This window comes from Scyliorhinus canicula, chromosome 6 (genome assembly GCF_902713615.1).
Source record: "Scyliorhinus canicula chromosome 6, sScyCan1.1, whole genome shotgun sequence".
Taxonomy (NCBI): Eukaryota; Metazoa; Chordata; class Chondrichthyes; order Carcharhiniformes; family Scyliorhinidae; genus Scyliorhinus; species Scyliorhinus canicula.
Genome location: NC_052151.1, coordinates 185,397,893 through 185,425,141, shown reverse-complemented (window position 1 = coordinate 185,425,141; position 27,249 = coordinate 185,397,893). Strand labels below are relative to the sequence as shown.

Genomic DNA, 27,249 nt, shown 5'->3' with positions numbered 1-27,249 from the left:
TCTCCCCCGATCTCCTTCCCACTTGTACACTCTCTCCCCATCTTGTCTTCCCACATTCACACGCTCCCCATCTCTCCCTCCCACTTATACCCTCTCCCTGTCCCACTTTCACCCTCATACCATCTTTACCTCCTTCCTCCCTATCTCTCCATCCAACTTTCACCTTCTCCCCACCTCTCCCACTTTCACCCTCTCCCCATCTCTCCCCCCCCCCCCCCCCCCCCCCCCCCCCCCCCATTTCCCCAGACTCCGTAGATCTCCAACAAGTCTCAGTTGGAACAATGAAATTGTCCTGAAAAATATTAAACATTTATATCTGGAGCCGCAGAATGACCCACACAAGATCTCAAATCAAGAGATGAAAATTCAGCACTTGGGCGACACTGGCTATAGTATTTTTTTTCTCTGAGAAGTGAACAAAACCTAAACCAAAACTATATGAAATCAGACATTTTCAATTGCTATGAGATTGTACTCACAGCATAGAATCATAGAATTTACAGTGCAGAAGGAGGCCATTCAGCCCATCGAGCCTGCACTGGCTCTTGGAAAGAGCACTCTACCTAAGCCCACACCTCCACCCTATCCCAGTAACCACACTAACCTTGTACACTAAGGGCAATTTATTATGGCCAATCCACTAACCTGCACATCTTTGGACTGTGGGAGGAAACCGGAGCACCCGGGGAAAACCCACACAGACACGGGGAGAGCATGCAGACTCCGCACAGACAGTGACCCAAGCCAGGAAATGGACCTGGGACCCCGGAGCTGTGAAGCAACAGTGCTAACCATTGTGCTAACGTGCTGCCCACAATTATTTCTGGTAATCCATGAAATACTAAGACAAAAGGTTAAATCGAATTTATTTTAACTCAAAAGTGAAGCCACACACACGAGACATACAACACTCTTGTTCCAGCCCGAGGCTAATAGGGACTCTCAGTCCATGTCTGAGATGTTATTTAAAAGGCTCGACAATGTGTTCCAGCTGGATGGGCCTCAGCCTGTTACCTTGGGAACTCGTACTCAACAAGCCCACTGGGAGATAAGTGAGTGATTCTTCTAGATCCTCATGAGGGTTATCACAATTTCCATTTAATTGTTTTGTGAAAAATGTTGTTAAATAACTTGTGCTTTTTCTATCATGGCAGAGCCTTAATCCAAATCCCAAATTACTCAGTGTGTTAACTGCCTACTCATTCTTAAATATTTTCCTTTATTTAGTCATGAAATCCACTCTACTTCTGTGCCCAGATATTATGCTTGAAGCTTGGTTATAGAACATAGAACAGTACAGCACAGAACAGGCCCTTCGGCCCTCGATGTTGTGCCGAGCAATGATCACCCTATTTCAACCCACGTAACCCGTATACCCGTAACCCAACAATCCCCCCATTAACCTTACACTACGGGCAATTTAGCATGGCCAATCCACCTAACCCGCACATCTTTGGACTGTGGGAGGAAACCGGAGCACCCGGAGGAAACCCACGCACACACGGGGAGGACGTGCAGACTCCACACAGACAGTGACCCAGCCGGGAATCGAACCTGGGACCCTGGAGCTGTGAAGCATTGATGCTAACCACCATGCTACCGTGAGGCCCCAAATTATTTAACAGTAAATTGACAGCAGTCCATAAACTAGACAAAAAGAAGGTATCGTTAAGAATTTAGCCTCGAGAAGCTTCATCTGAATGGACTGCGCAATAAGAATCCCTAGACCCACACAGCATTCTGCCGATAGTACTGAAGACTTATGCTCCAGAGCTAGCCAGGCCCCGAGACAAACTGCTTCAGTACAGCTACAACACTGGCATCTACCTGGCAATGTGGGAAGTTTCCCAGATATGTCCTGTTCACACAAAGCAGGACAAATCCAACCCGGCCAATTACCACCGCATCAGTCTACTATCGAACATCAGCAAAGTGATTGAAGGTTGCTATCAAGCAGCACTTACTCAGCAATAACCTACCCACTGACAACTCGGTTTGGGTTCTCCCAGGGCCTCCCCCTTTGTGATCTTGTTGGTCTAAACATGGACAAAAGAGCTGAACTCCAGAGGTGAGGAGAGACTGACTGCCCTTGACATCAAGGCAGCATTTGACTGAGTATGGCATTAAGGAGCCCTATTAGAGTTAATGAGAATAAGTGGGGAAACTCTGCACTGGCCAGTCACACCTGGCACAAAGAAAAATGAGTGAAGCTCCAACAACACTCAAGAAGATTAACACCATCCCAGACAAAGCAGCCCACTTGATTGGCACCCCATTCAGCACCTTTATCAATTCTTTTCCTTCACCACTGATGCACAATGCCAACCATCTATAAGATGTACTGCAGCAACTCATCAAGGCTCTTTCGACAGCACTTTCCAAGCCTGTGACCTCTACCATCTAGAAGGATAAGGGCAGGAGACACATCGGAACACCACCACCTGCTAGTTTCCTTCCAAACCCCACACCATCTTGACTTGGAAATATATCACCACTCCTTCTCTGGGCCAAAAACCAGTAACTCATAGGAACAGGACTAGGTCATTCAGCCCCTCGAGTCTCTCCTGCCAATCAATGAGATCATTACTGATATCCATATACCTGCCTTTGGCCCATATGCCTTCATTTCTTTGCTTAACAAACATCTATCGATCTCAGATTTAAAATAACAACTGATCTAGCTTCATCTGCTGTTTGTGGGAGTGAGTTCATAACTCTACCACCCTTTGAGTGAAGAAGTGCTTCCTAACATCTCTTCTGAATAGTTTAGCCCAATTTTTTAGACTATGCCCCCTAGTTTTAGAATCACCAACCAGTGGAAATAGTTTATATTTACCTACCCTGTCTTTCCCTGTTAATATCTTGAATACTTTGATGAGATCACCCCTTAACCTTCTAAATTGTCGCGAAAAAAGGTCTAATTTGAGTAATCTCTCCTCGTAACTCCCTGTAATCCAGGTATCATTTTTTGTAAACCTATGTTGCACCCCCTCCAGGACCAAGCTATCCTTCCTGAGGTGTGGTACCCAGAACTGTTCACAGTTCTCCAAGTGGGGGCTAACCAGGGTTTTGTATAGCTGCAGCATAATCCCTGTGTCTTTGTATTCCAATACAATATACGATATAAAAGCTTGCATTCCATTGGCATTTATAATTATTTTCTGCACTTGTTCATGGCATTTCAAGGACCGTTGTACCTGAACCCCCAAGTCTCTTTAGACATCCCCTGTACCTAACCACTTTCTATCTATAAAGTACTCTGCTCTCTCCTTTTTTGATCCAAAATGGATAACCTCACACTTGTTTGCATGAAAATCTATCTGTCATAATTTTGTCCATTCACTTAGTCTGTCAATATCTCCTTACAATTTTATGCTATCATCTAGGCTGTCTACAGTGCCACCCAACCTTGTATCATCCACATATTTGGACATATGACTTTCTATGCCATCATCCAAGTCATGAATAGTGTGAATAATTGAGGCCCAACACAGATCCCTGTGGTACAGCACTAGTTCCCACCTGCAGATCCTCCAGCCGCGTATCTCTTGGCGTCGCGCTGTTCGCTGGTGGAGTGATTCTCTATTTCCGTCGTTTGTCAATGGGACTTCCTATTGAAGCCAATCCACGCTACCAGGAAACCAGGGGTGCACTGCCGGCAGGAAAAGAGAATCACAGTGGCCGGAGAATTCTGGCCCAGGAATTACACCAATGTAGACCTTGTTATCTGCGGACTATTGGACATTCCATACTCACGTTTCAAATAGAGAGAATTCCTAGTCTGTCATTATGTAAATATTTTATTCAGCAATTGAAGGGAAATGATTCCGATCATTTAAACGATTTGTTTATGTTCTTCATACAACGGTTGGAAAACTCTGGACTACTAAATGGGAAAATCTTGAAATCAAAGCCCATTTTAGACACATTGAGACCAGGGACATAGTGGTACTGATTACCAATCCGATGGCACTTGCTTCTCTTCTGATTTAGTAAAATTTAAAAAACCCAATTTATTTTTTCTAATTCAGGGGCAATTTTAACATGGCCAATCTACCTACCCTGCACGTCTTTTGGGTTGTGGGCCGAGACCAATGCAGACATGGGGGGAAATGTGCAAACTTCACACGCACAGTGACACGGGACCGGGATTGCACCCATATCCTCAGCGCCGTGATTCACTCCTGTTTTTAATGTCCCCGCTATATGTCCCCATTGTAAATTCACACCAACATTCTGCACCTATGGCCACAGGTTGAAGTAGTCACTTTCCCTGTTTCTGTATGTCGCAAAGTTTTATTTAATTCAGGATACGTTTGTTTTCTATGGTAAGTTTGCCTCTTCCTTGGTTGGTAGACGATGCGCCCTGTCAACTTGATTCACAATATTGTCTTTCAGTACGATTCCCAACTGCTGTATTCAGACACGGCAAAGAGAAATTCTTGGGTTCATCCTGTGAGTTGTCTGTTTTACAACACTGAATTTTTTGGGGGGCATTAAAAAGCAGTGCTGTGGGTGTGCCTTCACCACACGGACTACAGCTGAGGAATGTTCACAATCACATCGGGTGTTTAGGAATGCATAAAATGCTGGCCTTAACAATGACATCTGTATCTCAAGTGAATATTCTGTATCTCAAGTGAATGTACTTTATTCTCACACTTCTGTGCTACCATTGCAGTCTTGTGTACAACAACCCGCCCCCACATGTGTATCCTCTGTCTGTGCATTCCTTTGTTGCACTTTCTTCCTGAACTCTCAGCATGGGGTCTATCTCTGTGCATGTTCTTGTTTCCTCTCTGCCCACGCTTTATCTCTCTCTTCGCTCTGCGTTACTCTGTATGCTCTAACTCACTCTGGATGCTCCATCTCGCTCTGGGCTCATTCTGTATGCTGTGCATTACTCTGTGTGCTCCATCTCACTCTGCGCTCATTCTGTGTGCTCTGTCTCACTCTGCATTACTCTGTATGCTCTAACTCATTCCATACTCATTCCACGTGCTCTATCTCACTCTCCACTCATTCTGTGTGCTCCATCTCACTGTCCATTACTCTGTATGCTCTAACTCATTCTGTGCCCACTCTGCGGATGCTCTATCCTGCTTTCTTTCTGGATGTGCTCTCTCCGACTCTGTTCACTCGCTGCATATTCTATCCTCTCTTTCTATCCATCTCTGCCTGATACATACATAGATACATAGAAGATAGGAGCAGGAGGAGGCCTTTTGGCCCTTCGAGCCTGCTCCTCCATTCATCACGATCATGGCTGATCATCCAACTCAATAGCCTAATCCTACTTTCTCCCCATAGCCTTTGATCGCATTCTCCCCAAGTGCTATATCCAGCCACCTCTTGAATATATTCAAAGTTTTAGCATCGACTACTTGCTGTGGTAATGAATTCCACAGGTTCACCACTCTTTGGATGAAGAAATGTCTCCTTATCTCTGTCCAAAATGGTTTACCCTGAATTCTCAGACTGTTACCCCTGGTTCTGGACACACCCACCATTGGTAACATCTTCCCTGCATCTACCCTGTCTAGTCTTGTTGGAATTTTATAAGTCTCTATGAGATCCCCCTCATTCTTCTGAACTCCAGCAAGAACAATCCCAACCTAGTCAATCTCTCCTCATATGACAGTCCCGCCATCCCTGGAATCAGTCTGGTAAACATTCACTGCACTTCCTTGAGAGCAAGAACATCCTTCCTCAGAGAAGGAGACCAAAACTGCACACAATACTCCAGGTGTGGCCTCACCAAGGCCCTATCCAATTGCAGCAACACATCCCTGCTTCTGTACTCAAAACCTCTTGTAATGACGACCAACATACCATTAGCCTTCTTTACCGCCTGCTGCATCTGCATGCTTACCTTCAGCGACTGGTGCACAAGGACACCCAGGTCCCGCTGCACACGCCCCTCTCCCAATTTACAACCATTCAGGTAGTAACCTGCCTTCCTGTTTTTGCTTCCAAAGTGAATAACCTCACACTTATCCAAATTATGCTGCATTTGCCATTGGTTTGCCCACTCTCCCGACCTGTCCAGATCTTGCTGTAGGATCCCTGCATCCTCGTCACAATTCACCCTCTCACCTAATTTGGTATCATCTGCAAACTCTGAGATGTTACATTTTGTTCCCTCATCCAAATCATTAATATATATTGTGATTAGCTGGGGTCCCAGCACCGATCCCTGCAGTACCCCACTAGTTACTGCCTGCCAATTTGAAAAGGGCCCATTAATTCCTACTCTTTGTTTCCTCTCTGTCAGCCAGTTTTCTATCCACTTCAATGCTCTCACATTGGTTTTTGCTCGCATGATGCGCACGGTTTTTATGAGTAGTTGCATCCAGCCAGAGCAGTGACCCATTAAACATTAACTGTATCGTCATGCTGACAATATTTGCTATTTTGTTTTGTAAAAATTTGGGTTGCAAGGAGAAGTTTAATTTAAAAAAGCGTACATTTTTATTATCGTCGTCCTTAGATTCAAAATGGCAACAGGTCAGCCAGTCAGCAACTGAACGGCAGCAGAAATTGGAAGAATCGTCCAGTTTCCTCATTCAGTTTGAGACAGCAGAGGTGCAGCTTAGCCAGTGGCTTGTTGAAAAGGAGCTAATGATGAACGTGCTAGGACCACTCTCCATTGATCCACATATGCTGAATAATCAAAAACAACAAGTTCAGGTAAGGAGTAACATTGACCACTGGCATTTTTGACTGCACAATATGTTATAGCCACCAGGTTTTAAAGTTGAACACAACAACTGTTTATTTACAACAGGAACAAAGTTGAAATATGCGATAATTATAATGGAATAAAGTCCAGCTAATCTACCATCCCCACTCAAGAGATGAGTGTCCTTGCTTCCGATGTTGAAGTCGTTGCAGCAGGCTATCCTCCCAGTATGCTTAGGGATTGAAGCCACTGGTGGACTGCTCATGGAGATCCTCTGCAGACACACTCAGTCAGAACTCCCAGGCTGTAGGCTTCCCTCTGAGGAGTCACTTTAACTTTTATTAACCTGTGTTTTCACTCAAAGAATCTGCCTCAGGACTGTTCAATTATTACTTGTTTCTAACTCCACCAGCCTGTTCCACAACCATACTGAGATAAGAACAGAATTCCCCCACAAGACTTTTAAAAGGATTTTTAAACATCTGACCCTGTCTGCAGCTAGTAGCCGGACTGAATTTCCCTACATTTCAATCTGGCTGCGCAGAGAGAAAGGTCTTTAGTTTGGATCTTTAGAAAGAAGACATTTGAAGAGAGAGAGAGATCAGGGCTATGACCCTTCAGCTACCGACCAAAACAAAAGTAAAAGCAAAAGCAGTCGCACAGAAGGAACATTCCAGAGAAAAGTCCAACCAGTCGGGAGGAGCCATTGATGAGGCCCAACAATTCAAAAAAGTCCATTTGCTGACAGCCAAGTCCATCAAGATGTGGCATCAATGATCTTCCTTGAATATGCTGATCTGAAATATAAACAGCTCTTTTCAACCTGCCTTGCCTAAGGTCATAAATCAATCATCAGTTTACCAGCCACTCGAGTTAAAAGTGCAGTTCATCTTAAAGGCTTAGGTCCCATTAATTGTCCATGTACAAAAATTGAAATTGCAGAAAACAGAAATTAAAAGGAAAAAACAAGGGACAGACAGAGATTAACAGGATTAACAATGTGTTGCTCCTGGCTCTTGGAAAGAAATCTCAATTTAACCCCATTACAAAGACCTTTCCCCATTCCTTTATGGATTTTCCTTCAAATTCCTTGCATTTCCTTTTTAAAAATCCATTCAGAATTCTGTTTCCACCATTTTTTCTGGTGGGGCATCCTTTATTCACTTAATCCTCCTTTCTTCACTTAATCCCCTACATCCATATATTTAAAAAAATCTCCTAACCTTGCTCATTTTGACTGCGTGGACAGAGGTTGTTGATTCACCGACCAGTTGAATTAGTTTAGCCTTATTTTCCTTCTGTAAGACCTCATGATTCCCACATGCCTGTCAGATCTTTAACCCTTCATTGCAATGAAAAGTGCCTACAGTTTCTTGACTGGTAAAACTGCCATTAATGTCTCTGACGACCTCCCCCTGAGCTGTTCCAATGTGCAAATGCTGACTTTGCCTCCAGTGACTGTTGGAGAGGTTAAAGTCATAACGCTAACAAAGCCAAAGATCTTCACTGAAGTCAAGAAGCAGCATCCTACATTCCCCAGAGTATCCATCTCGCTTTCTGAAGTGTTGCTGGTTAGAACCAGTCTCTGGACCTCTTTCCAAGATGATATAAAGGCTGAGCTGTGCAGGGCTTTTGGGGATAGAGTGGAACGGGACTGACTCGTTGGCTCTACAGAAAGCTGAAATAACCTCAAGCGCTGAATGGTCTCCTTCTGTGCCATTATGACTCTGATGCTCCCCCCTTATCACAGTCTAAATACATTTCCCACCACTTGTAGGGGGGAGTATAACATGGTTTCAAAATAGGATGATAAGACCATAAAGCAACTCAAAACAAATATTTAGAAACAGCAAATCTCCATTCAGTAAGCATCTTTCCAAGTTGTCATCACTGCGGTAACCTCACTTTCACAAATGTTAATCAGCTGATTGAAACGGCTTGGAAAACCTGACTTTTCCTGAAACCAGCAGAGCTTTTAAAAAATTGGTTGGTATTGAACTTCCTAAAAATTGTTTGTGCACTTGACATGGTTTAAACAGTGGCTTTGTTATTGTCTCCTATTGTAATTGGAAATGGTCAGCGCTGTTTCCCCAATACAGGCAGCTGTTTGTGGTATGTTGGAACTGTACCAGCATGCTCTAATATAGGTAGCTCAGCAGTCACGACATTTACAAGAGTCTCATTCAGTCTCAGGTCCGAGGTGAGGCTTGTATTTCAGCTTGGTTCAGATGTAGGAACTTGGCGCACTCAATATCTGGGAAGGGAGGAAATACAATACTGCCTGAACATTGCTGTTTGTGCAGACATTGGAGAACATGGTGGGTTTAGCTAGTACTAGATGGTATCTGAGCACATTCAGTCCTAACGCCAGTATTCAAATGAATCAACTTGAACGACCCCCTTCTGTAACTGCTCTAAGTGAGCAGTCGTAGGGTGGATGGAGGCTGAGCATGAATATAGACGTCTGTAAGGCAACAAGATCAGAGGTATTTCTATATATTTGTAGTAAGTGCATTGTAAAGTGTAATCGAGTATTCCGTGCTTGACCCAGCTGGTCCAAGCTGGTGTTTATGCTCCACACGAGTCTCCTCCCACCCTTCTCCAACTCCCCCTATCAGAATATCCTTCTGTTGCTTTCTCTCCCATTTGTTTATCCAGCTTCCTCTTAAATTCACCTCAACCTCTCCATGCGGTAGCAAGTTCCACAATCTTACCCACTCTCTGGATAAGAATTTTTTTTCCTGAATTACTTTTGGATTGTGAGGAGAGATTGGATAGGCTAGGCTTGCAACTGCTGGAGTTCGGAAGAGTGTATTTCTATACCTTTAAAGCAGAAGATAGACAGATTCTTCATAAGTAAGGGAGTGAAACGTAATCGGGGGTTGCCCGGAATGTGAAGATGAGGATAAAATTAGATTGGCCATGATCTTCTTGAATAGCAGAGCAGGGTGGAGGGGCTGAGTGGCCTACTAATTTGTATGTTCATGTGTATGGATTTATTATTAACTCTCACATACATACCACTTGTCCTGCTTTCAGATTGCATGGGTATGAAGTTCTCGCCTTTATACTTTCCTTGCCACATTTTAAGGTCTCCTTCATCGTGAGCACAAGGATTGAAGGGTTCAATTGTTCCTTATGCTGAAGTTGTAGACTGTAATCAGATAGATCCTGTAGGCTAACTGTTTGTGGTGGTTCCCAACTGGTACATGAAGGGTATGGGGCATGTACCCATGTAGTTTTTTTTATAATTTGACTTAAGTTACTTGAAGTACATAACCTATTGTAAAGTGGATAGCCATGCCTGCATTTAAATACAGTTAGCACCGTCGTACTGTCCACTTAACATGGGCAATGTGCACAAACCATTCCCATTGCCATTTGGAGACCATTACAAAGGAGCCGCTTATAAAATAGCAAGTGCGCCAGCTATGTCAGACAGTTGTTTTCAGATTATGCCCCCCCCCCCCTCCAGCGCATTTCCGAGACCAAAGCAAGGCTCAAGCTGGAGTGAAATAGAAGGAAATATAATAATCTTCCCTTCATTGTGTTCTCTTTCCCATTGTAATTCTCACAACTTAGGAAAAGATCACAAACATCTGACATTTACAAGCACAGATTAGCTTTGCACAGTGAGAGGAGGTTGATACATTCTCTGAAATAATTGGGCATGAGCGAAGCTTAGAGGGTTTTGGCAGGGCTTCGCTATGGCAATGTCCGTGGTACTCAAAACACGGGTGGTGCCGAGTCCGGAGGTGGCGATCTTTGGAGTGTCGGAAGAGCCGGGAGTTCAGGAGGCGAATGAGGCCAACGTCTTGGCCTTTGCCTCCCTGGTAGCCCGGAGACGGATCTTATTAATGTGGAGGGACTCGAAGCCCCCGAGTGTAGAGACCTGGGGTTAGTGACATGGCTGGGTTTCTCAGTCTCGAGAAAATAAAGTTTGCTTTAAGAGGGTCAATGGTCGGGTTCTCCCGGAGGTGGCAGCCGTTTGTCGACTTTCTCGGGGAAAATTAAAATGTCTGCAGAAGCAGAATTCCGAAAGTGGTGGGGGGGGGGGGGGGGGGGGGGGGGGGGGGGGGGCAGAGAGACAGTTTTTTTCTTTTCTTTCTTATTGTTGGGGGGGGTGTGAAGATTGGGATGGGGGTGGAAATGCTTATTGTCGCTGTTATTGTTATTATTATAAAAACTTGCAAATACCCTCATAAAAATATATATTTTTAAAATTCTCTGAAATAAAATAAAACAAATCGTAATGAAAAGGAATTTTCACTGAAATGTTCTGGCGCAATTTGGTTCTTCTAACTCTCTACCATGGGCGCAGTTGAGGTTAATTGCATAGATATGTTTAAGCCAGATCAGGTACAAGTGGAACAAAAACTCAGCAGGTTTGGCAGAATCTGTGGGGAGAGAAACAAGAGTTCACGGTTCGAGCCCATCTCTCCACAGGTGCTGCCAAACCTGCTGGGTTAATCCAGCGTTTTCTGTTTTAGAACATAGAACATACAGTGCAGAAGGAGGCCATTCGGCCCATCGAGTCTGCACTGACCTCACTTCCTCCCTATCCCCATAACCCAATAACCCCTCCTGACCTTTTTGGTCACTAAGGGCAATTTAGCATGGCCAGTCCACCTAACCTGCACGTCTTTGGACTGTGGGAGGAAACCGGAGCACCCGGAGGAAACCCACGCAGACACAGGAAGAATGTGCAGACTCCCCGCAGACAGTGACCCAGCGGGGAATCGAACCTGGGACCCTGCCGCTGTGAGGCCACAGTGCTATCCACTTGTGCTACCATGCTGCCCAATTTATTTCCGATTTCCAGCATCTAATATTTTGCTTTTCTTTAAGGACACGTGGAAGTTGAGAATAGAAGGATATGCAGATAGGATGGGTTGAATAGGGGTGGAAGGAGGCTTACAGGGAGTATAATAAGAACACCAACAACCAACAGTTATATTTACAGCGTGCCTTAAGCATAAAACATCCAACCGTTTTTCACAGGATTGTTATCAAACAAAATTTGGCATTGAGCCATCTGAGATTTTTTAAAAATAGAATTATCATAGAATTTACAGTGCAGAAGGAGGCCAATTGGCCCATCGAGTCTTCACCGGCTCTTGGAAAGAGCACCCTACCCAAGGTCAACACCTCCACCATATCCCCATAACCCAGTAACCCCACCCAACACTAAGGGCAATTTTTGAACACTAAGGGCAATTTATCATGGCCAATCCACCTAACCTGCACATCTTTGGACTGTGGGAGGAAACCGGAGCACCCGGAGGAAACCCACGCACACACGGGGAGGATGTGCAGACTCCGCACAGACAGTGACCCAAGCCGGAATCGAACCTGGGACCCTGGAGCTGTGAAGTGATTATGCTATCCACAATGCTACCGTGCTGCCCAAGTAGAGCGGCAGAGAGTTTTAAGGAGAGAATTCCTGAGCTCGGGTTTGGCTGAATGCCAGATTCTGTGCAAACTGCACTAACATCAACATAAACATAATTGCCAATCTTTATAAGTCTACTTGATTTCGAGGAGGGGAAATTTCAAATGGTCCAGGAGATTTTCAGTGAACTGACTCCCCAAAGCCTGACCACAAGTCAGGAGTGTGCTGGAATACTCTCTGCTTGTCTGCTTAAGTGCAGCTCCAACAACACTCGAGAAACTTTACACCATCCAGGCCATGAGCCGCATGGCCTCCTTCTGCACTGTAAATTCTATGATAATCTATGAAAGCATCATGCTTAATCAGCATCCCATCCGCCACCTTAAACATTCACTGCCTCCACCACCAACTCACAGCAGTAGTGTGCACCCTCTACAAGATGCATTGCAGCAGCTCACGGAGGCTCCTTTGGCAATACCATCCAGACCCATGGCTGCTACCACTTAGAAGGTAATTAAGTAAAGTTGCATTGTCCCAGATGACCATACGCTGCTTTCCACTTCGAGGGGAAGAGCTGATTGGTGGTGATTTAACCTGAGGATCACCACACCTCAGGCGAGTGGCAGGGTTGAGAAAGCGGGGGTCTTCATGAGTAACCTCAGCCGGTACACTTTACACTTAGAAGGTCCAGGGCAGCAGATACCTGGGAGCGCCACCACCTGCAAGTCCCCTTCCGAGCCAGTCACCATCCTGACTCAAAACCCTGGAACGCCCTTCCTAACACCTCCATGGGTATACCTGTACCACATGGACTGCAATGGTTCAGGTTGGCTCACCACCACCTTCTCAAAGGAAATTAGTAGTGGGCAATAAATGCTGGCCTAGCCAGCAACACCCACATCCCAGAAATGAGTAAATATGGAAAAAAGTTCTCAATTTTAGAAGTCTGTATCAGTCAAGTGTATGATGTGAATGGCCCGGTATCTCATAAGTTTGCAAATGACAAGCCCATACTCTGGGGTAAGTTTGGGCTCGGGTATGACTTTAACAGTAAAACCACTTAAACTTCACCCTGTAGTTCCATATTGTTCAAAACCCTTATTGCGATTGGTAACTTAGAATTGGTCTCGATACATCACCAAGCCTCGAATGACTTCTACTTCTGTGTTGATCTTTCTTTCGTTTCCAGATTCTGCTCAAGGAGTTTGAGAGTCGAAAGCCGCAACATGAACAGTTGAAAACAGCAGCCGACGGCATCTTGAGCCGGTTGGATGACCCTACCCCGGCCTGCGGAGTTGTGAGTGATCAGCTGGCCGCAGTGATGCACAAGTGGGACAACTTGACAGGAAAGCTGGTTGACCGGTCCGACCTCATCGATCAGGCCATTGTCAAAAGCACCCGATACCAAAATATAGTTCGGGACCTCTCGGGCAGGCTGAGTGCCCTGGACATTAAGCTGGCCAGTCAGCCACTCATCGGCTCCCAGCCCGAAGCTGTGAAATCCCAGCTGGAGGCAGCCAGCGAAATCCGGTCAGAGGTGGAGCAGGAGGAGAAAAGCATGCAGGAGGCCCAGACGCTCTGCGAAGAGATCTCCTCCCTCGTCGGCGAGCAGTACCTGAAAGCTGAGCTTAGCAGGCAATTGGACAATGTCTTGAAGCCCTTCCGGGATCTGGAGGAAAGAGCAGGTGAGCGGGGTAATCTGATCATTGAATAAATATAGAACATGTGTCACTGAAATGCATTCAAGCTCAATTGATCAATGAGTTTAAAAAGTCACAAATACTACAAATCTGAAATTACAACCATGAGTACTGGATGAACACGGCATTGGAGAAAGAACAACTTTAACGATTTAATTTGAACTGCAGCAATGCAGGGACGTGCCTGAAGTGTTGATTTAATAATAATAAGCTTTATTGGCACAAGCAGGCTTACATTAACACTGCAATGAAGTTACTGTGAAAAGCCCCTAGTCACCACATCCCGGCGCCTGTTCGGGTACACGGAGGGAGAATTCAGAATATCCAAATTACCTAACAGCATGTCTTTTGGGACTTGCGGGAGGAAACCGGAGCACCCGGAGGAAATGTACGCAGACACAGGGCGAACGTGCAGACTCTGCACAGACAGTGACTCAAGCCAGGAATTGAATCTGGGTCCCTGGAGCTGGAAGCAACAGTGCTAACCACTGTGCTACCATGCTGCCCTCATCTTTCTCTCATGCTTGTTAGCCCCTGCAATTCCTTTATTTTGGATCATTTTAACTTCTTCGATACTTTCGAAGCTGCAGTGGAGCCTGACAATAGATTGCCTCGATGTTTTACAGTTGCTGGTTGTGTATTAGACGCTACATGTTCTTGTAGAAGCAGAAGGGGGCTTGGAATTATACTGCATCCTTTATCTCCGAAGTTTCGCACTTCTCGTAACCAATGAGGTGACGAAGGTCTCGTGGAGACAAAAGTGGCAGCTGCTTTGCACAAAGACCTTGTGTTTTAATGACCGATTAATGCGCGTAAAATGGAGGTTAAAATAAGAGCACATGGGGTTTTTGGTACATCTGGAAGGAAAAATGACAAGCAAATGTTAAACTGAATAGTACAATTTTAGAAGGTGTGCAAGAACAGTGACGTGGGGTGTGCACAAAACTTTGAAGGTGGAAGTACTTTTTGATTAGGCTGTTTGAAAGAAAAAAGTGGGATTTTGGCTTCAGGAACCGAGAAATAGAGTACAAAAGCATGAAAATTATGTTAAAATTTCATAAAACACTGATTCGACCACCGTTGAAGTGCTGTGTTCAATTCTGGGCGCTACATTTAAGGGATTCTGATATTAAGGCCTTGGAAATGGTGCAGAGGAGATTTACTAATATGGTACCAGGATTGAGGGGTTTCCTGGAGAGATGAGAGAAGCTGGGGTTGTTACCAAAGAAGGTTAAGGAGCCATTTAGGAGAAATGTTCGAAATTACCAAGCTTTTCGATACCGTAAATAGGGAGAAACTACCGAGTGGATTGGTAACCAGAGTACGCAGATTTATTATAATTGGAAAGAACAGTGGGCAGCACGGTGGCACAGTGGTTAGCACTGCTGCCTCCCATGTTCGATCCCAGCTCTGGGTCACTGTCCGTGTGGAGTTTGCACATTCTTCCCGTGTTTGTGTGAGTTTTGCCATCACAACCCAAAGATGTGCAGGTTAGGTGGATCGGCCTCGCTAAATTGCCCATTAACGGCCTCACGGTAGCATGGTGGTTAGCATCAATGCTTCACAGCTCCAGGGTCCCAGGTTCGATTCCCGGCTGGGTCACTGTCTGTGTGGAGTCTGCACGTCCTCCCCGTGTGTGCGTGGGTTTCCTCCGGGTGCTCCGGTTTCCTCCCACAGTCCAAAGATGTGCGGGTTAGGTGGATTGGCCATGCTAAATTGCCCGTAGTGTAAGGTTAATGGGGGGATTGTTGGGTTACGGGTATACGGGTTACATGGGTTTAAGTAGGGTGATCATTGCTCGGCACAACATTGAGGGCCGAAGGGCCTGTTCTGTGCTGTACTGTTCTAGATTCTAGAATTGAAAAATTGAATAAATCTAAATTTATTTCAAAAATAAATAAATAATTGGTAAGAACTGCAAGGGGGAGTTAAATTTGTTTTAATACAGTGAGTAACTATAATCTGGGAAGCACCGTCTAAAAGAGCAGTAGAACAGATTCAATGCTAACTTTCCAAAGGATAAACTCTTGAAAAGGGAAATGTCACAGGGCCGTGTAGGAGAGCAGGCGATGTGGCCAAATGATAACACTTTCAAAGGGTTGGCACCTGCATGTTGGGCCAAAACGTCATTTGCGCGGTTTATTCGATTTAGGCAGGACAATGTCGTGTAATAATATCTTTGCATAATTTTGTTTTGGTTAAGGAAACCGAGTCCATCAGCTTCAGTCGGCGCTTGCTAATTCCGAGCAGTTTCAGCAGATGTTCGATGATTTTCAGGCCTGGATGGGTGGAAAGCGCCGCGAGCAGGACCAAAGAGCTCCCGTATCTGCCAAACTCGAGTGTCTACACTTGCTGATCGATGAGCAGGCAGAGTTTCAGAAATCCTTAGCCCAGAAAGCTGGGTCCTACGAGATGATCCTGGTGGAGGGTGAGGCGCTCCTTCAGAATATGCAGCCCGGGGCCGAGAAAACCGCCTTGCAAGGGCGGCTGGGAACCCTCCGAGCCGACTGGGAAGAGCTGGCCAGGCAGGTAGAAGCCAGGCAGGAGAAGATGAGGGACTGTTTCCAGAAAGCCCAAAAGTACAGAGAATGTGTGGAGCACCTCCTGCCATGGATACAAGAGTGTGAAGAGAAGGCTTCTCGAGTACAAGTCTGCAGCGATGCCGCTGAAATTGAGTCTTCGTTGGCAAGCATTAGAGGTTTGCAAACTGATGTGGACAAACATCGGAGGGCGTTAGAGTCTCTAAATAATGCCGCCGACAGCTTGATCGAAGTCAGCCAGACTGATGTGGATGATATCCAGAATGAGAAGGCTTCAGTCAACCAGAAGGTTGATCTGATTAATGAACAGCTCCGCCTTCAAATCAGTTCCCTGGACGAGATGGCAAAATGCATGAAGGAGTTTCAGAATTCTCTTAAAGATGCCAAGAAACAACTGGATGGAGCCAAGCAGCAACTCGAGCTCCATGATGCCCTCGGGCCCCAGGCATACAGTAACAAGTGCCTAACCAACATGAATGCCCAGCAGAAGACTCTTCAGGCTTTGTCACCACAAGTGGAGAATGTCGGGCGCCTTGCTCAGAGGCTGGCTGCTGGTACCTCGGATGGAGCAGGCACGTCCTTGATCCTGCGACAGGCCGGTACCTTACAGGAGGATTATGGGTCGGTGAGCCAGCAAGTGCGGGAAAGGTGTTGCTTCTTGGAGACCAAGCTCCAAGGCATCGGGCGGTTTCAAAACAATATCCGGGAGATGTTTTCCTTGTTTGCTGACCTTGATGATGAATTGGACAGCATGGCTCCTGTGGGAAGGCATCTGAGCTGTCTACATGTCCAGAAGGATGGCATCCGAGAGTTCATTGTCAGACTTCAGGAGCTGACAGCGAGCATCGAAGGCGCAAAGATCGAGGGCAGGCAGCTGCTGGAGTCGGCAAGTTCTCCAGATTTACTGGGGTTAAAAAGGGACCTGGACGCTTTAAGCAAACAGTGCAATAAACTGCTGGACAGGGCAATGGTCAGGCAAGAGCAAGTAGAAACAAACCTTGCTCGGGTTGAGGAATTCGACAGTAGGTGCAAGACATTTAGCAAATTGGTGGCAATCGCTGAGGAGCACGAGGAGAGTCAGGGCAGTGTGGGGACGGAAACCGACATCATCAACCAACAACTGGAATCATTCAAGGTAGGATGCTGTTTCTCAATCTACCCCTTGGCCTTGTGGGTTATTTTGTATAATTGTGCCTTTATGGGATGTGGGCTCTTGTTGGCTAGTCCAGTATTTGTTGCCCATCCCTAATTGCCATTGAAAAGGTGGTGGTGAAAAGTCCATGTGGTGTAGGTGGGGCGTCGCGTGATTTGCGGGGGCGGGGCCTCGGCGTAGTGTCAGAGACCTGGCACTGCGTAAAAGACGCGGCGCCATGGGTCCCGGCCATGCGCAGTTGGGTCGGCGGCAACTAACGCATGCGCGGTAACCTCACGAGCGCTCCGGCCCCTCACCAACATGGCGCCGGGGTTCTGGGGCCGGCGGCGCAAGGAAGTAGGCCCGGCAGGGAGGGGGGGGGGTTGGAGAGGCCGGCCCGCCGATTGGTGAGCCCCGATCGCGGGCCAGATCCCATCGGAGGCCCCCCCCCCCGGGAACAGAGCCCCCCCCCACCCTGTTGTGGACGCGCCGGCGGGACTAGGCCGTTTACGCGCGGCCGCTCTGCCCATCCGGGCCGGAGAATCGCTGCTCGCCATGTGCGCCAATTCTCTGAGCGGCCCGGCGCGATTCGCGTGGCGCCGGTTTTGGGGGGAGTGGGAGGATTATGTGGGGGTGTCGGGGCAGCGTGGCACGATTCACGCGGTGCCCCGGCGATTCTCCCACCCGGGTTGGGGGGGGGGGGGGGGGGTGGAGAATACTGCCCTATATCTCCAAGTCAAGATGGTCAGTGACTTGGAGGGGAACGTCCTGATGGTGGTGTTACCCATGTATCTGCTGCCTTTGTCCTTCTAGAGTCGTGAGTTTGGATGGTGCTGCCTAAGGAACCTTGGTGAGTTCCTACAGTGCATCTTGTGGATAGTACACACTGCTGCTATTGTTCGGTTATTAACTTTGTGAGGAAAAATAGAGGCATGGACTATTTTCTAAAGGGCGGAAAGGCTTTGGGAATCTGAAGCACAAGCTTAGGAATCGTAGTTCAGGGTTCTCTTAAGGTTAACATGCAGGTTCAGTTGGCAATTAGGGAGATAAATGCAATGTTAGCCTTCACTTCGAGAGGGCTCAAATAGAAGAGCAGGGATGTACTGTGGAGGCTGCATAAGGCTCTGGTCAAACCCCATTTGGAATATTGTGAGCATCTTTGGGCCCAATATATGATGAAGGATATGCTGGACTTGGAGGGGGTCCAGGGGAGGTTCACAAGTCTAATCCTGAGAATGAATGGCTTGTCATTTGAAGAGCAGTTGAGAACTCTGGGTCTGTGCTCAATGGAGTTCAGAAGGATGAAGGGGGATCACATTAAAACTTAAAGAATACTGAGAGGCCTGGATAGAGTGAACGTGGAGATATTGTTTCCGCTAGTAAGAGAGACTAGAACCCGAGGGCACAGTCTCAGACTGAATGGATGATCCTTCAAAACTGAGATGAGGAGAAATTTCTTCCGCCAGAGGTTGATGAATCTGTGGAACACATTATCACAGAAGACTGTGGAGGCCGTTACCAAGTGCCTTTAAGACAGAGATAGATATATTCTTGATTAATAAGGGGTTACGGGGTGAAGGCAGGAGAATTGGAATGAGAAACAGATCAGCCATTAACAAATAGCTGAGCAGACGCATTGGGCAGAATGGCCTAATTCTGTTTTTATGGTCTTATGGGTCGCTGGTGAAGGGAGTGAATGTTTGTGGAAGGGGTACAGATGCTATATAAATTCGATTCTGTGCTGATGTTATGCCTTCAAGTTGAGCTAAACAGCTGTCGTGGCAACTCCACACCATTAGAAAATGTATCTGTGGCCTTTGAAGTCGAGGATATTTTTCTCCTCCTGAAGCTGAGGAGGGGGATATTATATGGGTCACCAGTAAGCTGAAGTGTCTGCACATTTGCAAAGTCTGGTCAGGATAATGTCTAAGTTCAGTCAAAAAATAAATTACATCATTTGTATGAATTTTCTGAATTGAAATTTCTGTCTCCTGATGAGAGATGGGAACATTGGGCGGAAATCTCCGCTCCCCACGCCGGGTGGGAGAATCGCGGGAGGGCCGGGCGACTCACGACATGCCCCCTGGTGCCCCCCGCAATTCTCCCACCCCCCCACTCGGAAGAATCGCTGCTCGCCGTTTGTTACGGCCGACCGGCGATTCTCCGGCCCGGATGGGCCGAGCGGCCTGACGTTCCCGACCAGTTCACGACGGCGGCGGCAACCACACCTGGTCGCTGCCATCGTGAACATGGCCGCCAAAGTGCCGTTTGAAGCTAGTGGGGGGGCGTAGAGGGGAGTGAGCACCACGGCTCAGGAGGGGACTGACCCACGATCGGTGCCCACCGATTGTCGGGCCGGCGTCTCCAAGAGACGCTCTCTTTCCCCTCCGCCGCCCCGCATGATCAAGCCACCACATCTTGCGGGGCAGCAGAGGGAAAGACGGCAACCGCGCATGCGCGGGTTAGAGCCGTCAGCCGTCGTGACGTCAGCCGCACATGCGTGGGTTAGAGCCGGCCATCCTGCACATGCGCGGCTGACGTCACATAGGCGCCGCCGTCGCATCATTCTCGACGCGCCGCCTTGACGCAAGCGTTAAGGCCCTGCGGACGAGAGTTACGGAGCGCCGCTCCTAGCCCCCCCCGGGTGGGGGTGAATAAGGTGAGAGGAGCGGCCTCCAAGACCGTCGTGAAACTCGGCCGAGTTCACAACGGCCTTCCCGATTTATCACGGGAGCGGAGAATTCCGCCCATTGTCTCGTCAGTATGTCCCTTGAGGATTTGTGCTGTGTCAGAGGTTTTTCCGAGCTGATCTCTCCGAACCAGCTCTCTCCGCCTCCGACCTCGCAATCCTGCTGTGAAGAATACAATTTCAGCTTTCTGTCTCCAGTTTTGTATCTCCAGTTTTCTCTGCTATACTCCCCTTCTTTCCTGGTGGCTGGGATTTAATAGGGGTAGGGGCACTACATCACCTGAAGTCCCCATTGTATCTCAGTTTGGATTACCTTGAGGCTATTTCCCCATGAATGTGTAGTATTATCAGAACTAGCAGCATTGCAAGAGTTAATGTAGTGTCGAGAGTAGCCACTAGAGGGAGCTGCAGATACAACTATATAAGGCAGTGATTCAAGACCTTGGGGAGGTGTGTATGCAGGAGATAGTTAATGAAAGTCATTAGAGCAGATAGTGTGAGTAAGATTAGATTATAATTTATGCCAGTAGTGAAATTAGCAGAGTTGAGTGTAGTTAGATGTTATTGATCGATTGTGTATTCTTCTTTTTTATAAATTTAACCATGATGTGGAGATGCCGGCGTTGGACTGGGGTGAGCACAGTAAGAAGTCTTACAACCAGGTTAAAGCCCAACAGGTTTGTTTCAAATCACTAGCTTTAGGAGCACCTTTCCTTCCTCAGGTGAATAAGGAAGAAGCAGTGCTCCGAAAGCTAGTGATTTGAAACAAACCTGTTGGACTTTAACCTGGTGTTGTAAGACTTTTTACTGTTATAAATTTAGAGCAGCCAATTTTGTTCTCTTTTTTTTCCAATTAAGGGACAATTTAGCGTGGCCACTCGATCTAACCAGCACATCTTTTGGGTTGTGGGGGTGAAACCCACGCAGACATGGGGAGAATGTGCAAACTCCACACGGACAATGACCAGGGCCAGGATTCGAACCCGGGTCCTTAGCGCCGCAGTCCCAGTGCGCCGCATGCCATCCTGAATTGTGTATTCTTGAGGACTAAGTGTCGAATCCCAGTTTAGTAGTGTAAATAAAATCGTAGCTTTGTTTAAGTTAAAGCTTTTATGTGGTGGTCTTTGCGAACACTACGCCAACCATCCTGAAATAAGCAACACAAAGAACATCACAGAAGGAAGCTATCTTTATATTCAGACATATGCGCAGTCTCTGCTGGGTAGAACTCGTGGGATTGAGTGATTGATGACTCATGGATTGAAGATTGGTTAATGGATAGAAAACAGAATTGGAATAAAAAGGGAATTTTCAGGCCAGCAGGCCACAGCTAGTTACGTACTGCAATGGTCATTACTTAGACCCCAGCTCTTTGCAATATATTAATGGCTTGGTTGAGGAGACTGAATGTAATGTATTAAAGTTTGCTGACAATACAAAGTTAGGTGAAAAACTAAGCAGTGAGGAGGATGCAAAGAGAATACACAGGGATCAAGACAGGGCGGGTCAGTGGGCACGGATTTAGCAGATGGAATATAATGTGGTAAAGTGTGAAGTTATCCCTTCGGTATGGAAAGTTTTTTTTTTAAAAAGGAGCATACTTTTTGAATAGAGACAGACTGGATTTTTTTGCATTTGTTTGTTTATTGTCACATGTACCAAATTACAGTGAAAAGTATTTTTCTGCGTGCAGCTCAACAGATCATTTAGAACATGAAAAGAAACCACGTAACAGGGCAACGCTGGGAAATGGTTACATTCAAAGGCGTCTTTGTACATAAATTACAAAGTTAATATGCAGGTACAACAATAGGCAAAAAGTAAATAGCATCTTCACCTTTTGTTACAAAGGGATTGGAGTATAAAACTGAGGACATCATACAACAATTACAATGAGGCCACACTTGGAATATTGTGGTACAGTTTTGGTCGTCTTACTTCAAGAAGTACATAACTGCCCTAAAGGGAGTGAAGGTTTACAGGACTGGTTCCTGGGATGAGGGGATAGATCTCAGGGTAGAGACTAAATTGACTAGGCTTATATTTCCTAGAGTTTTGAAGTTGAGATTTGATCCAATTGAAACGTGTAGGGTCATACCTTCTGAGTGTCGGATCTGGCAATTACTCTAAAGATGCGCAAGGGAGCCCCTCGGAATATTACAGGAAGGGCTTGCATGGCAATTGCCCAGAAGTGTAAACTTCACAGAATACTACAGTGCAGGAGGGGCCCTTTGGCCCATCGCGTATGCACCAATGCATGAAAGGCCCTGACCTGCCCACCTATTCTCACTTGCCAGCACTTGGCCCATAGCTTTGAATGTTGTGGTGTGCCAAGTACTCATCCAGGTACTTTTTGAAGAATGTGAGGCAACCCGCCTCTATCACCTTCCCAGGCAGTGCATTCCAGACCGACATCACCCTCTGGGTAAAAAAGATTTTCCTCAAATCCCCTCTAAACCTCCCACCCCTCGCTTTGAACTTGTATCCCCTTGGAACTGACTCTTCAACTAAGGGGAACAGCTGCTCCCTATCCACCCTGTCCATGTCCCTCATAATCTTGCACACCTCAATAATGTCATCCCTCCAATTTCTCTGCTCCAGCCAAAACAACGCAAGCCTATCCAACCTCTCTTCATAACTTAAATGTTCCATCCCAGGCAACATCCTGGTGAATCGTCTTTGCACCCTCTCCAGTGCAGTTACATCCTTCCTATAATGTGGGGACCAGAATTGCGCACAGTACTCCAGATGTGGCCTCACCAAAGTTCTATACAGCTTCATCATGCTTTTGTAATCTGACTGCCTCTGGGCAATTGCCCTGCGCTGGGAACCATCCAAAAATGCGATTCAACTTTGGATGTTTCTGACGGGGTTGCACTAATAGTTACTCAGAAAAAGTTAAAAGAACTAAAACCTCTTCCACCTTTTGGATAACTATTGTACAGACCCAGACTGAATCCCCTCTGACCTCCGATCCCATATCCAAACTCACCGTCACCTCTCAAATCCTATCCACTTACCTTTGACACCTATCTCATCCCTGGCCTGTCAAGGACCTATAAATTTCAATGGGACTTTTAACCTACCTGGTTTACAGCAGCTAGTGTTTGGAATCAGATATTTAAAACAGAAATGAGGAAATAAAATTTCACACTCAATGGGTTATGAATCTATGGAATTCTCCACTAGCTCTAAATGTTCAGTTGTTAAGTATATTCAAGACAGAGATTGATAGCTTTTTCAGTACTATAGGAATCGTGAGATTTGGGAATTTTGCAGGAAGGAGTTGAAATAGGAGATTAACTGATTTTATTGAGTGTTCAGGACCAAAGGCCTACTCTAGGCTGTTAAAATCTTACTCAGTAGTTGGTCAAAGCGCTGCCTTAGTTAACATACCATAGTGTATTTGCTCATCAAATCATCAAGGGGATATTCTGTAGACGGTTTTGCTTCAGTTTGAATTGTTTTGTACGTCGGAAGGAGTTTGGTTTCTGCATTTGAAGTTTTCAATAGTGAAACAGTGTAATAAATTGGTGTGTCTTGTGCTGAAAGAAGTGGATTCACTGTGAGCAAACATTATTAGAGTAACTAGAGAAACCGAGAGTGCAGATTTTCCAATATACTATATTCCCTCCCCACTTAAAACAACTTAGTCTTTAAAATGTAAAATGGTACATGAACATAGTTTCCCAGAATACAGTAGATCTAAATCAACATCAACAGTACCTGAAGTTTAACAGGATGGGTTGCACACTTGTTTTACTGTAAACACAACCAAAATATATATGGCCAATGCTACCAGAATAACTTATATGAGAAAAAAAGTTTTCTGAACTCCAATGTGTATATATTTGACAGGAAGAAATGAGAAGTATGATTTCCTCCTTCGTTCCTCATAGTTTCTATGAACCTACCAGACTTTGTTTTATCTCTCTTTCTGTCAGGATATCTTAGAACATAGATCATACAGTGCAGAAGGAGGCTATTCAGCCCATCGAGTCTGTACCGACCCACTTAAGCCCTCACTTCCACCCTGTCCCCGTAACCCAATAACCTCCCCGAACCTTTTTGGTCACAAAGGGCAATTTATAATGGCCAATCCACCTAACCCGCACGTCTTTGAACTGTGGGAGGAAACTGGAGCACCCGGAGGAAATCCACACAGACACGGGGAGAATGTGCTGACTCCGCACTGACAATGACCCAGCAGGGAATTGAACCTGGGACCCTGGCGCTGTGAAGCCACAGTGCTATCCACTTGTGCAGCCGTGCTGCCCAATAAATGTTAGAGGAAAATGGCCTGCTAACACCACTGATCAAAGTGAGTCAGCTGAGAGTGCAGGAACTGTATTTGTCAGTGGGGTAGAAGGACAAATATTTGTTCTTCAATAGCAGTTCTGTGTTGACTGTGAGGGTGGTGGGTGCCAGGACAGGAACCATCCCACTATGTAAAGTGATGACGGATTAGGTCCTTTGGTTCACACAGTTTTGTTTCTGCCCTTGCCTGTTACCCCTGTATTTTTTTTCATTAGCTACCCTGGAGTTTTGTGCAAGGGTTGGCGAGGAGGAGATTTTGAGATCTAGGGTCTGCTTCTTGAGCTCCTTCCCCATGCTGCTAGCTTCTCTGCTCTCTCATCTCTGACTATGTAAACCCTGAACTTCAGCTTTGAATACCAACTCCACTTAACGGTTGACCTTAAAGGTTTGGGACTGTTACATTGATTGATTTGTCGTTATCAAAGAACCTGGCTCACTTTGCTCTAGCGGTGAATCATGTGACACCAGCAAACTTTCACTTTCTTGGGGCGGCATGATGGCGCAGTGGTTGGCACTGGGACTAGGGCGCTGAGGACCCGGGTTCAAATCCTGGCCCTGGATCACTGTCCGTGTGGAGTTTGCACATTCTCCCTATGTCTGCGTGGGTTTCACCCTCAAAGATGTGCAAGGTAGGTGAATTGGTCACGCTAAATTGCCCCTTAATTGGAACAAAAATAATTGGGTACTCAAAATGTTTTAAATAAACTTTCACTTTCTTTGTGACTTTCACTTGGAACTGTCGGCGTGATTTGGGCTATAGAAGGTTTATCATGCTCCCCCGCCTTGTCAGGTTTCTTCCTTCGAGCAAATGATCCGCATGACACTGATGGAGTCCCTCTCCAGTCTTCACCGGGGATGTGAGTGCGCCTCGACATTTTGAAACCATTAAAATCACACACTTCTGCTTATCACCTTGGTGTTTTTTTTCACCGTGACCTTCTCGCCAACACTGAATTCTAAATTCGTCTCTGGTATATCCTGACTTACCTTGATCTTGTCTTGCTTTTTCTAACTGTGCTGTTGACGTTGGGCTCAAGCACATTAAACCTTGTTCGAGGAGCATATTTAAACACTAATTTGTAAGATGTGCAACCTGTTGTAAATTGTGGGATTATCCTGTAGAGAACAGAAAATTGTCTCGACTGTTTTGATGAGAAACTCACTGTCTATCTTGTCACCAAGAAAATACTTCTCCAAAGATCTCTTCACAGCGTGAACACTTCTTTCTGCAGCACTGTTCAGTGCTGGGTGACATGATGGTATTTGAGCGTGTTAGACTCCATTCTGACTCAGAAATATTTCAAACTCTTCTGACCTGAACGACAGACCATTGTCTGACACCAACACCTCTGGTAACCCATAAATTGCAAAGCAACTTCTCAAATCCTCAATAGAACACAGCTATTGACAAAATCAAGGTAACGCTTTCCCTTAAATTTCAAAGAATATCGACATGTACTCAATCCAACTGTTTTCCTCCATTTGACCATGGACCATGGGTGGCACAATGGCACAGTGGTTAGCACTGCTTCCTCAAAGTGTCAGGGACCTGGGTTCAATTCCAGCCTTGGGTGACCGTCTGTGTTGAATTTGCACATTCTCCCTATATCTGTGTGGGTTTCCTCCAGTTGTTCCAGTTTCCTCCCACAGTCCAAAGATGTGCAGGTTAGGTTGATTGGTCATGATAAAATTGCCCCTTCGTGTCTAGGTTAAGTTATGGCAGTCTGGTAGGGAGTGGATCTGGGTAGGGTGCTCTTTCAGAGGGTCGGTGCAGACGCGATGGGAAGAATGGCCTCCTTCTGCACTATAGGGACTCTTTGTGCTCTCAAAGCAATTTCCCAATGTAGATGTACCCTAACTGATCACTGCTGTAAATAACTCAGCCCAGTTTAACTGTATCATAGAATCATAAAATCCCTACACTGCAGAAGGAGACATTCAGCCTATCGAGTCTGCACTGACCCTTTGAATGAGCACTCTACTCATGCCCATTCCCCCCTATCCCAGTCACCCCATAACCTAACCTGCACATCCCTGGACATAAAGAGACAAATTAGCATGACAAAACCACCTAATCCACACATGTTTGGACTTTGGGAGGAAACCCACACAGACACAGGTAGAATGTACAAACTGCACTCAGACAGTCACCCAGGGTCGGAATCAAACCCAGGTCCTGGCGCTGTGAGGCAGCAGTGCTAACCACTGTGCCACCCCGTAGCAATTCTTTTACAATTAAGGTGCAATTTACAGTGGCCAATCCACCTACTCTGCACATCTTTGGGTTGTGGAGGTGAGACCCTCACACACTGGGAGAATGTGAAATCTCCATAAGGACAGTGACCCGGGGCCGGGATCGAACCCAGGTCCTCGGTACTGTGATGCAGTAGTGCTAACTACTGCGCCACCATGCTGCCACTTCCCCACTGCAATTCTTAGGCAATTCCTTCCCATCAGGGATACTGTGGTTCTTCCAGCTACTACCAATGGTAAGTAATAGGATGCATCATCTTATTCCACACTAACACTAACTTGACCTACCGCTGTAATACTGTTACAGGAATAATTCCGATCTCGGGTGACTGCCTGTATGCAATTTACACATTCTCCCGTGTTTGTGTGGGTTTCCTCCGGGTGCTCTGGTTTCCTCTCGCAGTCAAAAAATATGCAGGTTACCTGGATTGGCCGTGCTAAATTGCCCTTAGGGTGGGTTTGCAGGAATAGCATGGGGGATTGGGCCTAGGTAGGGAGGCCTTTTGAAGGGTCGGTACAGACTCGATGGGACGAATGGCCTCCT

At 46.2% G+C, this 27,249-nt stretch overlaps 1 protein-coding gene across 8 annotated transcripts in view; it reads left to right on the top strand.

Annotated features, from left to right (window-relative positions):
• The window catches only part of dst (dystonin), a 665,214-nt gene that overhangs the window by 472,695 nt on the left and 165,270 nt on the right, over window positions 1-27,249 (top strand). For all 8 annotated transcript variants that reach the window (XM_038800631.1, XM_038800637.1, XM_038800634.1 and 5 more), the window contains 3 exons: window positions 6,491-6,690; window positions 13,264-13,759; window positions 15,978-17,449. In XM_038800631.1, the coding sequence (XP_038656559.1) occupies window positions 6,491-6,690; window positions 13,264-13,759; window positions 15,978-17,449 (2,168 nt within the window). The remainder of the gene's footprint in view (window positions 1-6,490; window positions 6,691-13,263; window positions 13,760-15,977; window positions 17,450-27,249) is intronic.